Below are 13,955 nucleotides of genomic sequence, written 5' to 3'. Positions count from 1 at the left end.
TGGAACTTAAAAGCTTTTGCACAGCAAAGGAAATCATATACAAGATGAAAAGACAACCTTCAGAATGGGAGAAAATATTTGCAAACGAAGCAATGGACAAAGGATTAATCTCCAAAATATACAAACAGCTCATGCAGCTCAATACCAAAAGAAACAAACAACCCAATCCAAAAATGGGCAGAAGACCTAAATAGACATTTCTCCAAAGAAGACATACAGATGGCCAACCACATGAAAAACTGCTCAACATCACTAATTATTAGAGGAATGCAAATCAAAACTACAATGAGATATCATCTCACACCAGTCAGAATGGCCATCATCACAAAATCTACAAACAATAAATGCTGGAAAGGGTGTGGAGAAAAGGGAACCCTCTTTCACTGTTGGTGGGAATGTAAATTGATACAAACCACTATGGAGAACAGTATGGAGGTTCCTTAAAAAAACTAAAATAGAACTACCATGTGACCCGGAAATCCCACTACTGGGCATATACCCAGAGAAAACCATAATTCAAAAAGACACATGCACCCCAATGTTCACTGCAGCACTATTTACAATAGGCAGGGCGTAGAAACAACCTAAATGTCCATCAACAGAGGAATGGATAAAGAAGATTCGGTACACACATACAATGGAATATTACTCCGCCATAAAAAGGAACGAAATTGGGTCATTTGTAGAGATGTGGATGGAGAGTGAAGTCAGTCACAAAGAGAAAAACAAATATCGTACATTAACACATATATGTGGAATCTGAAAAAATTGGTATAGACGATCTTATTTACAAAGCATAAATAGAGACAAAGACGTAGAGAACAAACGTATGGATACCCATGGTGAAAGGGGCAAGTGGGATGAATTGGGAGAGTGGGATTAACATATACACACTACTGATACTATGTATAAAATAGATAACTAATGAGAACCCACTGCATAGCACAGGGAACTCTACTCAGTGCTCTGTGGTGACCTAAACGGGAAGAAAATCCAAGACAGGGGATATATATATACATATAGCTGATTCACTTTGCTGTACAGTAGAAACTAACACAACATTGTAAAGCAACTATACTCCAATAAAATTTTTAAAAATAAAAAGTAAACTGAAAAAAAAAAAAGAAATGGAAATAGCCAAAAACCATATCTCCGTAGGAGCAATGAGATGCTCAAACACAAGAGTTGGACAATATGAATCAAAACAAGGTCTTTCATCCATTAGCTTGCCAAAATATAGTCAAACTGATTATGTAGTCTTGACAAGAATATGGAAAGAAGGGTACTCTTCATGCTTCTCACACACTGCCAGCAAGAAGGTAAAATCCTACAACATTGGAAAATCATCTGGTAGTACCCATGAAATATAAAATATACATGCTGCTCTGACCCAGCAATACCATTTTTAGGGCAGTCTACTTTGAAATTTAAAAAAGCCTAGTATATAAGGTACTTCATAAAGAATACAAATTTTTCGTGTATTACTAATTGACCTAATAGATAAGTTTTTTCAGAATAATGATTGCAAACAAGTATTTGATGATTATACCTATGGAATAGTGAAATGACAACAAAGTTATAAGGGATAGGAAGGAGGAGCTGCGAGTATTCTTATAAGGTTCTTGCACTACCTGTTAAGTGGTATAGTGTTATTTGAAAGAAGATTTAAAACCAGTAGTTACAGCTAATTCAGCTGTAAATATGTATTACAAATGTAAGGGCAACCACTAAAAAGAAAGAAAAAGAAAAGTATAATTGATATGCTAGGAAAGAAGAAGACTGAATCATAAAATGCTCAGCTCAATTAAAGCCAAAGAAGGTATACGCAGGTGTCCATACACATCTGCCTCCCATTGCTCATGAGAGCCCAGTAAAATAAGAATACAGTTGTATAAAAGGGAAAACCCCTGAACAATGGCAAGAATGGGAAGAGAAAGAGGTTTTAAAGACTTCTGGGAGAAAGCAGACAGGGAGGGAGCAGCTCCAGATTACAGAGGCAGAGGAACCCACAGTATAAAAACCCTGCCTGGAATGCAGAAGCGGAGAGCCCATGATGGAGCTCTGAGCTCAGAGTCAGCAAATGCAGTGGGGCCCAAAGTGGGGAGGAGTCTGATCTGCCCCTGCCCCACACTCACCTCAGAAGCATGAGCAGCTTTTATACCAAGGCAGAATTCTGAACAAATGTTTAGGGAAAGTGAAGGCTTCTCCAGAGAGAGAAGTGAGCTCCTAAGATAAAAGTCTTCTTAATTCTGGCATCTGAAATGTCCTCAATAGAAAATTCCCAGCAATGCCCTTATTCTCTCAGAGAAAATTTGCCAATCAACCCACCACACTGGTCCACACAGAGCTGCTGATCAAAATCCTGTTCAGGAAAGGTCTAGCTGGAAACTCCCCAACTTATAAAAACTAAGCGGCAGAGCCCTTGTCTACATCCATTTTGTCTTAAAGAACCAATAACATGAAAAGCTGAACCCAAAGAAGAGAACTCAAGCAATAGAAAAGAACAGCTAACTACTGGGCTGAGAGTGATTTGGGAAGAATATCACAGCAAATAAGAATAGAAGATCAGGAAAACGGATTAGTCATGGAAGATTAGACCACATGCTTATCTCAGCACCCTCCCCGCCGAGCCCCAGAAAAACAGGGACCAAGAAATAAAGAGATATAAACCCACAATGGAAAAGAGAAGAACAATAGCTAAAAGATGTCAGCAGTGACTTAGAGGTGGAAAGCGGCAGTGAGACATGTGGTAACTGAGGAGCAGCCCAGGAAGAAGCAGACCTGCAGAACTGAGCAGAAGCAAGGCACAGCCCAAGCCCAGAGGTCTCAGGCACCAGGAACAGCCCAGGGCAGGATGCAGGTGGGGCTGAACACAGGAGTAGTAGTCTACGGTCTCCCAACCCATAGCCCCAATTCCCCATCCTGCCAAAAGACTAAAGGTTTATTCTCTAGAGTGGTGAATACCATAGCCATTAACCACATTTAATTTTTTTTTAATTTAAAAGCAAGTAAAGGTTACAACTCAGTTCTGTCACACTAGTCATATGTTAAGTGCTCAACAGCCATAAGTGTCTAGTGGTAACGTTACTAGACAGTTCAGATCTAGAACATACCATCATCACATAAAGCTCTACCGGACGAAGCTGCTCTGAAGAAGGTAAGCCTAAGAGGCTCAGAGCTGGAAGCCAGGCATAGCTGAGGAGAGCCATGAGGTGCCCAACTAGACAGGGAGTTCGAGAGGGGCTGAAGTCAGCATTCTGGAACAGAAGGGCCCCTCCCCAACTAAACTACAGGATCTGGGAAGCCAGGCATGGAAAACCTGGCCCATTTGACAAGCTTAAAACATATCAAACCAAGTATTAGAAAGTAAAAATCACTATCAAAATAAATCCAAGAACATCTCCTACGTAACGAAAAAGATCAAAAAGGCAGGACTATGAGGGAAAAGCTAAGGGACCCAGAGGATCACACCTGGATATTCAACATCCAATTCACAGGAGCACCAAAAAGAGAAAACAGAAGCAGAGAAAGTGATCAAACTCACAACAGAAGCAAAGTCCCCTGTGCCAAAGAATGCAAGTCCTCTCCCTAACATTGTCCAGCTAATGCCTGAGAAAAGGAAAAAAGGCCCAGCGTAAGTCATACCCTCAAGAAACATCAGGTCCTGGAAAGTTTCAGAGGTAAAAAAGCCTCCTGGGGACTTCCCTGGTGGCGCAGTGGTTAAGAATCCACCTGCCAATGCAGGGGACACGGGTTCAAGCCCTGGTCCGGGAAGATCCCACATGCCGCGGAGCAACTAAGCCCATGCGCCACAACTACTGAGCCTGCGCTCTAGAGCCCGCGAGCCACAACTACTGAAGCCCGTGCGCCTAGAAGCCTGTGCTCCACAACGAAACAAGCTATCGCAATGAGAAGCCCGCGCACCGCAACGAAGAGCAGCCCCCGCTCACCGCAACTAGAGAAAGCCCATGCAGCAACGAAGACCCAACGCAGCCAAAAATAAGTAAATAAATAAAGTTCATCACTTTACTCCTTTGTAGTGGATACTATAAAAAAATTTTTTTAAAAAAAGGCTCCTGAGAAAGAAACTCAGCCATGGAACTTGGCAATAGTGGATGCAGGAGGCAATGTAACAATGTTTCCAGTCTCCCCACCTAGCCAAGCTATCAACCAACTATGAAGATGTATTTATTCTGTTCAAAGGTAGGAGTTCAGAAAGCTTACCTTCTACAAAACGTATTAAGTACTTGAACACAAGGCACAAGCCCACTTTTTATAAGGCACATGTGCACACACTAAAAGCTAACTAACCCTTACTGCCTCACATGTAGTAACTGGCTTAAAGTGTTGACAGCCCTGTGAGTCAGGTAGTGCTGATTATCCCTAATTCACAGGTGAGGAATGACTGAGCGGTGGAGCTAGGATGTGAACCCAAGTAGTCTGAACCAGGGCTCGTGTGACTAACCCTCACTCAGTGCTGCCTCTCAATTTAGTTACTAATGCTCCGTTCCTCCTTCCCAAGTTCACTGTCCGGAGTATGTGTTACTTTTGTATAGCAGAGAAAAGAAATTTTTCATTAGTGCAAAATAGGTCAAAAAGAAAAAAAAAGAAAAAAACTACTTCTCTTACACTAAATCAAAGTTATCGAAAGCCAAGCCTCAAAGTCTCCATCTATATAATGAAGATGACCACAGAGGCCCCCTCCTTAGCCACTGTGAGGATTAAACGGTGACCCAACAAAAGACCTTGGTCTTGTGTGACTATTATCAGAAAGACAGTATGTTCCCAGATGTAAACAGATTAAAACACACGATGGAAAAAAAAAAAAAACAGATGGCAGAAAAAGTGCGGAACACACACAAAAAAGGAAGAATAAAGGCAAAACAGAAAACAGTAACAAATACGGTAGATATTAATCCAATCATATCAAATCACTCTAAATGACAAGAATCAATTAAAAGAAAGACTGTCAGACTAGATAAAAAAACAAGACTCAGTTATGTGGTATCTATAGAAGTGCATTTTAAATATAATGACAAAGATAGATTAAAAGTAAAGGGATGAAGGGGCTTCCCTGGTGGCACAGTGGTTGAGAGTCCGCCTGCCGATGCAGGGGGCACAGGTTCGTGCCCCAGTCCGGGAAGATCCCACATGCCACGGAGCGGCTGGGCCCATGAGCCATGGCCGCTGAGCCTGCGCATCCGGAGCCTGTGCTCCGCAATGGGAGAGGCCACAACAGTGAGAGGCCCACGTACCGCCAAAAAAAAAAAAAAAAAAAAAAAAAAGTAAAGGGATGAAGAAAGACATATGCTGACAATCAAGAGAAAGCTGGAGTAGCTATATTAATTTCAGACTTCACAGCAAGGAAAATTATGCAAAGGGCACATTACATAATAAAGGGGGTCAATTTTCCAAAAGGACATAACGATCCTTAATGTGTATGCACCCAATAGTATCAAAATACATGAAGCAGAAACTAACAGAAATGCAAGGAGAAAAAGATGAATTCACTGATATAGTCTGAAATTTCAACACCCCTCTGTCAGTAATTGACAGATCCAGCATGAAGCTAGTAAGCACAGAGCTGCACACCACCAACTACCAACAGTACATAACTGGTATGTATAGAATACTTCAATAGCAGAATATACATTTTTCTCAAGCTCACATAAGACATAACATTCACTAAGAGACCACATTCTGGGTCATAAAACACATGTTAACAAATTAAAAATATAAATCATACAAAATATACTCTCTGACCCATAAATAACTCATAGGTCAAAGAAGTCTCCAGAGATGTTTAAAAATATTTTGAACTAATGAAAAGGAAAACACAACTCAATTGTCAGATGCAGCAAAAGCAGTGCTTAGAGGGAAATTTATATCATTGAATGTACATATTAGAAAGAAAACCTAAAATTCAATAATCTAAGCTTTCACCATGGAAAATGAAACTAAATCCAAAAGGAAGAAGACAATAAAAACTACAACAGAAATCAGTCAAATTAAAAACAGGAAATGAACAGAGAGGGGGAAAGCTAGTCTTTTAAAAAGATCAGTAAAATTGAAAAGCCTCTAGCCAGGTTAGAGGCGGAAAAAAAAAAAGTAGAAGCAAATTAACATCAGAATTAAGAGGGGCCGTCTCTACTAATCCCATAGACTTTAAAAGGGTAATAAAGGAATACTGTAAAAAAAAAACAAAAAACAAACAAACAAAAAAACCTCTATGCCCACAAATTTAAAACTTAGATTAAGTGGACCAATTCCTTGAAAGACACAACCTGCCAAAATTCTAACAATCTGAACAAACCCATATCTATTAAAGAAATAGAATAAATAATAATCTTCCTAAACAGAAAACACCACACCCAAATAGGTACACTGGTGAATTCTATCAAACATTTAAGAAATTATGCCAAATCTCTTCCATAAGATAGACGCAGAACGCTTCCTAACTTATGAGACCAGCATTTTACAGTAAGACCAAAGATCACAAAAACTACAGACCAATCTCTCTCACAGACAAAAATCCTCTACTAATATTAGCAAATCAAATTTAACAATGTATAAAAACAATTATTCTAGGTACGCAAAGCTGGTTCAATATTCAGAAAGTTAATTAATGTAATCTACCACTTCAACAGGATAAAAGAACACTCACTGTGGTGTTATTTATGAAGGCAAAATCCTAAACAAACTTGATATCCAATAATTGGACAGAAGTTTGAATAAATTATGGTAAAGCATACAAAAAAGTATCATAGAGCTATTAAAAATGTTTCATTCACCTAGGCAGATGCTTTGGTTACACACAAAAAAAACTGCAGAGTAATGTATACACCATTTTTGAAATGAGAAAGAATTCTATAAACATGAACATATATACTTGATGCATCATTATAGGTGCAGAGAAAGTCTGGAAGCATAACCAAAATGTTACCATTGGCTAAGCCAGGAGATAGAACAGAGTAGGGGTTAGAGAAGGAAGATGTGGAAGTAGTCAGCATTTCCATTGTGTGGTTAACTTGAAATCAATCATGTGTGGCTTTAGAAGTTGAAAGAGTACAGTCCAAGGAAGCAAAAAAGATCCCATGTAGAGTGAACCCTCCTATTCTTATTTTGAAGTTGCAGACATCAAGACCTACTCTGCCTGTATAATCCATAATCCTGGTTACTCCTGCAACTTTCTGATGATCTAATATATTAGCAGTTGATCAGGAAACCTAACTATATCTAGAATAGTTATCCTGATTTTCATTAATATATGACAAAATTTTGGGAAACTTTAAATCAGGTATGAGAAAATATGCTAAAAAATTCCACAAATTCAAAACAGAAACATACCTTTTTTCTTCAGGAGAGCTCATATTTTCTCCATAAAGTAGCAGAATAAGTCCTTCTTCTACAGAAGCAATTCTTGCCAAAATATCAGCTACATGAATTAAAGCTGTTTCAGAGCAATTTGGAGCAGCCTGTACATTAAATATATCATATAATTTTAAGACACACTAACATATCACAGACTAACATTCAAGGGTGGTCATGTAGTCCAATAAAGTTATATTACCACAACAAAAAAAGTTGATTGTTTGGCTGTGAAATAATGTCTGAATTAAATGTGTCATTAGATTATATTCTCGTACCAGCACAGTTGATAAGGCAAATACATACACACTTTTTACCCAAATCAATTATTAAGACAGTTGAAAAAATTGCTGCTATCACAGTTTTATATGTATATAATTCTAGTTGACAAATGCAGTAGCTCTTCTTCTTTGCCCTGTACTTCTCACTCACTGGGTTCCTGTATATCCAATCTAATTTTATTATACATGGTATCTAATATACTACCATCTCTTCTAAGGGATACCATCCCTTCCTACACCTGGTTGTTGGGTCATGAGTTGTAGGTGTGACTAAGGACAACCAATTCATGGGCTGGCAAATAGCCAATGATGTCATCTAATGAGAAAACATAGGTTGGACCAATCATATTTCCCCACTTTTGATTCTTAAAAGTACTAAAACTAGCTTTACCAGTACATACTGGTAAAGAAAGATGCCAAAAGAAAACAGAAAGTTAAAGATAGATGTATGAAGCAAAGAAGCAAACAACAGCTATGGCTCAAGATTCAGGAGTACATTTCTCAGCTCTGGTATGTGGTTTACGTTTCACAATTTACTTCATGGCATTCTATAATATTCAGTTGTGTATTATGCTCTATTTGTTTCTTCTCTGCTCATCTCGTTTCCCTGAGGTTGACTAAGGTCAAAATACTTTCATTATATCTACTTACTATCCCAGAATTCCATACTTTGTACTACATTCACATAAATGCTTAATGTTTTCTAAATGAGCAATAAATAATGAATACTTGAATGGGTGAGCAGCTGCCCAGCCCATTGAGAGGTGGGCAAAGGGAGATGAAGCTAATAAAAACACTACAAAACACGGACATGGAAAGGCAAAAACCTGTAGCCTACTGATAAAGCTTTAAGTCATTCCCCAGAAATTTAAGTCATAAAAAGTGGAGAGATATATTAGACTGCACTAGTGGTAGCGGTACCAACTCTTCCACCTGTTAAATGTCTGACATTACGCAATTTGCTTCTTTCAGCCTCAGCTGTGAAAGTTAAATTATATAATGTAAGGAAATATACTGTACAACCTGTAAAGAGACATATACGTATGTTCAGAACTGGGATAATTATAAGTTTTTCTAAAGTAGTACTTGTTCTTCATGTAAAACAAAGCTGGCTCTTCAGGAAAATATTTCCAAAGGCTATACAGTTGCCATTAAAACAAACAACAAAACATTCACAAGACTTATTAGATTTGCAAAACAAATAGCTTAATATAGTAACTTTAGTCCTTACAATCTAAGCCTGACCAAAAAAAGTTTAAGATGTTATATGTACTTTTCCCCCCACATTGTCATAACTAAAATCAACTGATTGTATAAACTAAGATTCAAAATACATTTACAGGGAAAATGGTATAATACTTCAGATTATCAAATTTAGAAGTCCCACTGAATATTCACTAATATCCAATTAAGAGACTCTTTAATACTAACCTTAGTTCCTTTCATTAGGTTATGAATAGGTTGAAGAAGCGCCTCGATCACAGTGTTGTTATATAAACATTCAATTGCACATTCTTTTTGATCACAGAGTATACAAAGAATTTCAGTTACCATACTTGCAGGAGAGTAATTCTCTGATAAAAAAGAAGTATTTTTTGAAAATTAAAACTTAGAACATTATTATATCTTTTATTTCTGTTAACTACTGCTGTTCCAAAAAGCTCATCAAGGTTAATTAAAGGATGCCCAAAGGATGATTTATTACCAAATTATGACCTTAAACTTAAGACAATGTTAGCTTAACTTATCTTCAAGTTAATAAAAGTGAGTAAATGATAATATAAATACCAAAAGACACCATGAGATCATTTGCTGTTTGACATTAAAGCTCTGCTTGATAGTGAGAATGTGGTCTGAAACAAATTTACAACTTCTCCCCTCCTGGCAAACACCTTACTTATTGTATTCACTTTTCTTCTTTTTCTTAAAAAAGAACAAAGTGTCTTCAGGTGTCAAGCCTCGTAGAAAATTAGAGTCATTAAGATAAAACACAGACAAAAAGAAGGCAGAGGAGAAACTTTAATGGAGACTAGAATACTTCTTATGTTACCATAAAACCAATGAAATGAATGAGAATTTTTAAGACTTTGTTTTAAAATATATATAGGAAGACACAGATACAAATAAATATAATATGGGGAACAGTCCCTAAAATAAATATGGTATTTTTAGTTTCATAAATTAACATTTCCAGACACTTGAACTCCTAATATACTGAACAAAATAGTGTTTTACATGAAAATAATAAAGTTTTAAAAAACAGTGCTTTACAAAAGTTAGTAATGTAAGGTTGTCCTAGTAAGATACAAGACTAAAACACCAAAGTTCTTAATTTATACTACAATATTCCATACTCCATAAATACACTAAGCAAATACTTGACAGAAAGGGAAAACAGAAAAGTTCAGTGATTTTTTTAACCAGCTCAAGATGAGAAATGCTGTTTGCAGTGAGAGACTACTGATGAGCATCTGACCATTATTCATTCATTCATCCAACTTTCTGCTACTTTTGAGTACTACGTAGACAAAGAAGTAAATAAGACAAATAGTTCACAAGATGGTAAACCAAGACATTATCAATTATAACAAAGGATAATATTTTTCATAAAGGAAGCATAGTATGCTGTAGGAGCATGTAGCAGGGGTACCTAACCTAGTACTTTATACATGTAAATATCAATACCTTAAAGGCAGAAAAAGTATGAGAAACGGTGTTAGGACTAATAGGCCGTTATAATTGCATGGATAAAACCTACCAATTGATAGATGTATTACAACACTAATATATGACCCAAATAATTTTTTTCTGTGATTCACCTGTGTTCCTCTAAGAATTTGTACCATCATTTCTAAAGTAACTTCCACGTTTAGAATGTCTGAGTCTATAAATCGGGGGCGGGGGGGAGGCGGGTTGTTATTAAGTGTTTTACTTTGAAAACAAACTTTTTCCTTTGAATATCAATACAAGTTATCTTTTAAATGTTAACATTTTTAAAAAAATTTTATAAGTCAGCCAACAGTTATAAGACTAAAAGGTATTTTTCTGAAAAAAAGAAAAGGTTTTCCTTTGCTTTATTCTTCAATAAAAGACGACCCTGAAAATAAGTACTGGATATAAGCTGAAACAAGCAAGCTGATCAAAACACCCAAGAAAATATAAAGGATATAAAATAGCAATAAAGAACACACTAGTACCTATCGAACTTATCTTAATATCGTTTAAGAACATCTTGATCTTAAACATCAGAATTCTCAGCAAAATTGGTTCTAAATAAAAATATACACCTTAAATATCAGTGAAAAAAATTAAATTTCATGGTTTACTTCCAGGACCAAGGTATTTCCTTTTTTTACTTTTTTTTTTAATAGATCTTTATTGGAGTATAATTGCTTCACAATACCCTGTTAGTTTCTGCTGCACAACAAAGCGAATCAGCCATATGCATACACATGTCCCCATATCCCCTCCCTCTTGAGCCTCCCTCCCTTCCTCCCTAGCCCACCCCTCTAGGTCATCACAAAGTACCAAGCTGTACTCCCTGTGCTACACTGCTGTTTCCCACCAGCCAACTATTTTACATTCAGTAGTGTATATATGTCAATGCTACTCTCACTTTGCCCCAGCTTCCCCCTCCCATCCCATGTCATCAAGTCCATTCTCTATGTTTACCTCTTTATTCCTGGCCTGCAACTAGGTTCATCAGAACCATTTCTTGTTTTTAGATTCCATATATATACGTTGGCATACGGTAGTTTTCTCTTTCTGATGTACTTCACTCTGTATGACAGACTCTAGGTCCATCCACCTCACTACAAATAACTCAATTTTGTTCCTTTTTATGGCTGAGTAATATTCCATTGTATATATGTGCCACATCTTCTTTATCCATTGATCTGTCAATGGACATATAGATTGGTTCCATGTCCGGCTATTGTAAATAGTGCTGCAATGAACACTGTGGTACATGTCTCTTTTTGAATTATGGTTTTCTCAGGGTATATGCCCAGTAGTGGGATTGCTGGGTCATATGGTAGTTCTATTTTTAGTTTTTTAAAGAACCTCCACACTGTTTTCCATAGTGGTTGTTATCAATTTACATTCCCACCAACAGTGCAGGAGGGTTCCCTTTTCACCACACCCTTTCCAGCATTTTTTTGATAATGGCCATTCTGACCAGCGTGAGGTGATACCTCATTGTAGTTTTGATTTGCATTTCTCTAATAATTAGTGGTTTTGAGCATCTTTTCATGTGCCTCTTGGCTGTATGTCTTCCTTGATGAAATGTCTATTTAGGTCTTCTGCCCATTTTATAACTGGATTGTTTTCTTGATACTTGAGCTCCATGAGCTGTTTGTATATTCTGGAGATCAATCCTTTATCTATTGTTTCATTTGCAAATATTTTCTCCCATTCTGAGGGTTGTCTTTTTGTCTTGTTTATGGTTTCCTTTGCTGTGCAAAACCTTTTAAGTCCCATTTGTTTATTTTTGTTTTTATTTCTGTTACTCTAGGAGATAGGTTAAAAAAGATCTTACTGTGGTTTATGTCAGTGTTTTTCCTATGTTTTCCTCTAATAGTTTTAATAGTGCCTGATCTTACAATTAAGTCTTTAATCCATTTGAAGTTTATCTTTGTATGGTGTTAGGTAGTGTTCTAATTTCATTCTTTTACATGTAACTGTCCAGTTTTCACAGCACCAGTTACTGAAGAGACTGTCTTTTCTCCACTGTATGTTCTTGCCTCCTTTGTCGTAAATTAGGTGCCCATATTTGCGTGGGTTTATCTCTGGGCATTCTAACCTGTACTCTTGATCTATATTTCCATTTTTGTGCCAGTACCATACTCTCTTGATTACTGTAGCTTTGTGGTATAGTTTGAAGTCGGGGAGCCTGATTCCCCCAACTCCATTGTTCTTTCTCAAGATTGCTTTGGCTATTCGGGGGTCTTTTGTGTTTCCACATGAACTGTAAGATTTTTTGTTCTAATTCTGTGAAGAATGCCATTGGTAGCTTGATAGGGATTGCAATAAATCTGTAGATTGCTTTGGGCAGTAGAGTCATTTTCACAATTTCGATTCTTCCAATCCAAGAACATGGTATGTCTCTCCATCTGTTGTATCATCTTTAATTTCTTTCATCAGAGTCTTATAGTTTTCTGCATACAGGTCTTTTGTCTCCCTAGCTAAGTTTATTCCTAGGTATTTTATGCTTTTTGTTACAATGGTAAATGGGAGTGTTTCCTTAATTTCTCTTTCTGATTTTTCGTTGTTGGTGTATAGGAATGCCAGAGATTTCTGGGCATTAATTTTGTATTCTGCAACCTTACCAAATTCATTGATTTGTTCTAGTAATTTTCTGCTGGCATCTTTAAGATTTTCTATGTATAGTATCACATCATCAGCAAACAGTGAGTTTTACTTCTTTTCCAACTTGTATTCCTTTTATTTCTTTTTCCTCTCTGACTGCTGTGGCTATGACTTCCAAAACTATGTTGAATAATAGTGGCAAGTGGACATCCTTGTCTTGCTCCTGATCTTAGTGGAAATGCTTTGTTTTTCACCATTGAGTATGATGCTTGCTGTGGGTTTTTCATATATGGCCTTTATTATGTTGAGGTAGCTTCCCTCTATGCCCATTTTCTGGAGAGTTTTTATCATAAATTGGTGTTGAATTTTTTCAAAAGCTTTTTCTGCATCTATTGAGATGATCATATGGTTTTTATTCCTTAATTTGTTAATGTGGTGTGTCACACTGATTTACGTATACTGAAGAATCCTTGCATCTCTGGGATAAATCCCACTTGATCATGGTGTATGATCCTTTTAATGTGCTGTTGGAGTCTGTTTGCTAGTATTTTGTTCAGGATTTTTGCATCTATGTTCATCAGTGATATTGGTCTATAATTTTCTTTTTTTGTGATATTTTTATCTGGTTTTGGTATCAGGGTGATGGTGACTTCGTAGAATGAAGTTTTTTAGAAGAGTTTGAGAAGGATCAGTGTTAGCTCTTCTCTAAATGTTTGATAGAATTCTCCTGTGAAGCCATCTGGGAGGACCAATGTAATTTCTTATGAATAATGCTGCACCTTAATGAAACCTCTTTACTAAACTAGGTCCATCACTCAAAACATCCAGAAAATAGAATATTTTTAGGTGGTTTCTATTTCTCTATTTATAATAACAATAGAAGCAGAATTACCTAAATGACCAGGTGATGTCATCTTTGGACAACTTGGTGAGTAATAGATAAGTTGCGTAAACAGAACCAGCAGATCTGCAAGGGATACTGAATCTTCAAAAAGGAAG

At 36.9% G+C, this 13,955-nt stretch overlaps 1 protein-coding gene across 4 annotated transcripts in view; it reads right to left on the bottom strand.

Moving 5' to 3' along the window:
- Window positions 1-13,955, bottom strand: part of TBC1D32 (TBC1 domain family member 32) — a 179,804-nt gene that overhangs the window by 116,773 nt on the left and 49,076 nt on the right. For all 4 annotated transcript variants that reach the window (XM_060030026.1, XM_060030027.1, XM_060030028.1 and 1 more), the window contains 3 exons: window positions 13,849-13,941; window positions 9,081-9,223; window positions 7,348-7,475 (listed from right to left, as the gene is read on the bottom strand). In XM_060030026.1, coding sequence (XP_059886009.1) covers window positions 7,348-7,475; window positions 9,081-9,223; window positions 13,849-13,941 — 364 coding nt within the window. The remainder of the gene's footprint in view (window positions 1-7,347; window positions 7,476-9,080; window positions 9,224-13,848; window positions 13,942-13,955) is intronic.

The sequence above is a fragment of the Delphinus delphis genome, chromosome 14, assembly GCF_949987515.2.
Source record: "Delphinus delphis chromosome 14, mDelDel1.2, whole genome shotgun sequence".
Taxonomy (NCBI): domain Eukaryota; kingdom Metazoa; phylum Chordata; class Mammalia; order Artiodactyla; family Delphinidae; genus Delphinus; species Delphinus delphis.
Note: the sequence above shows the minus strand (reverse complement) of the source record. Positions and strands in the feature narration are given on the sequence as shown.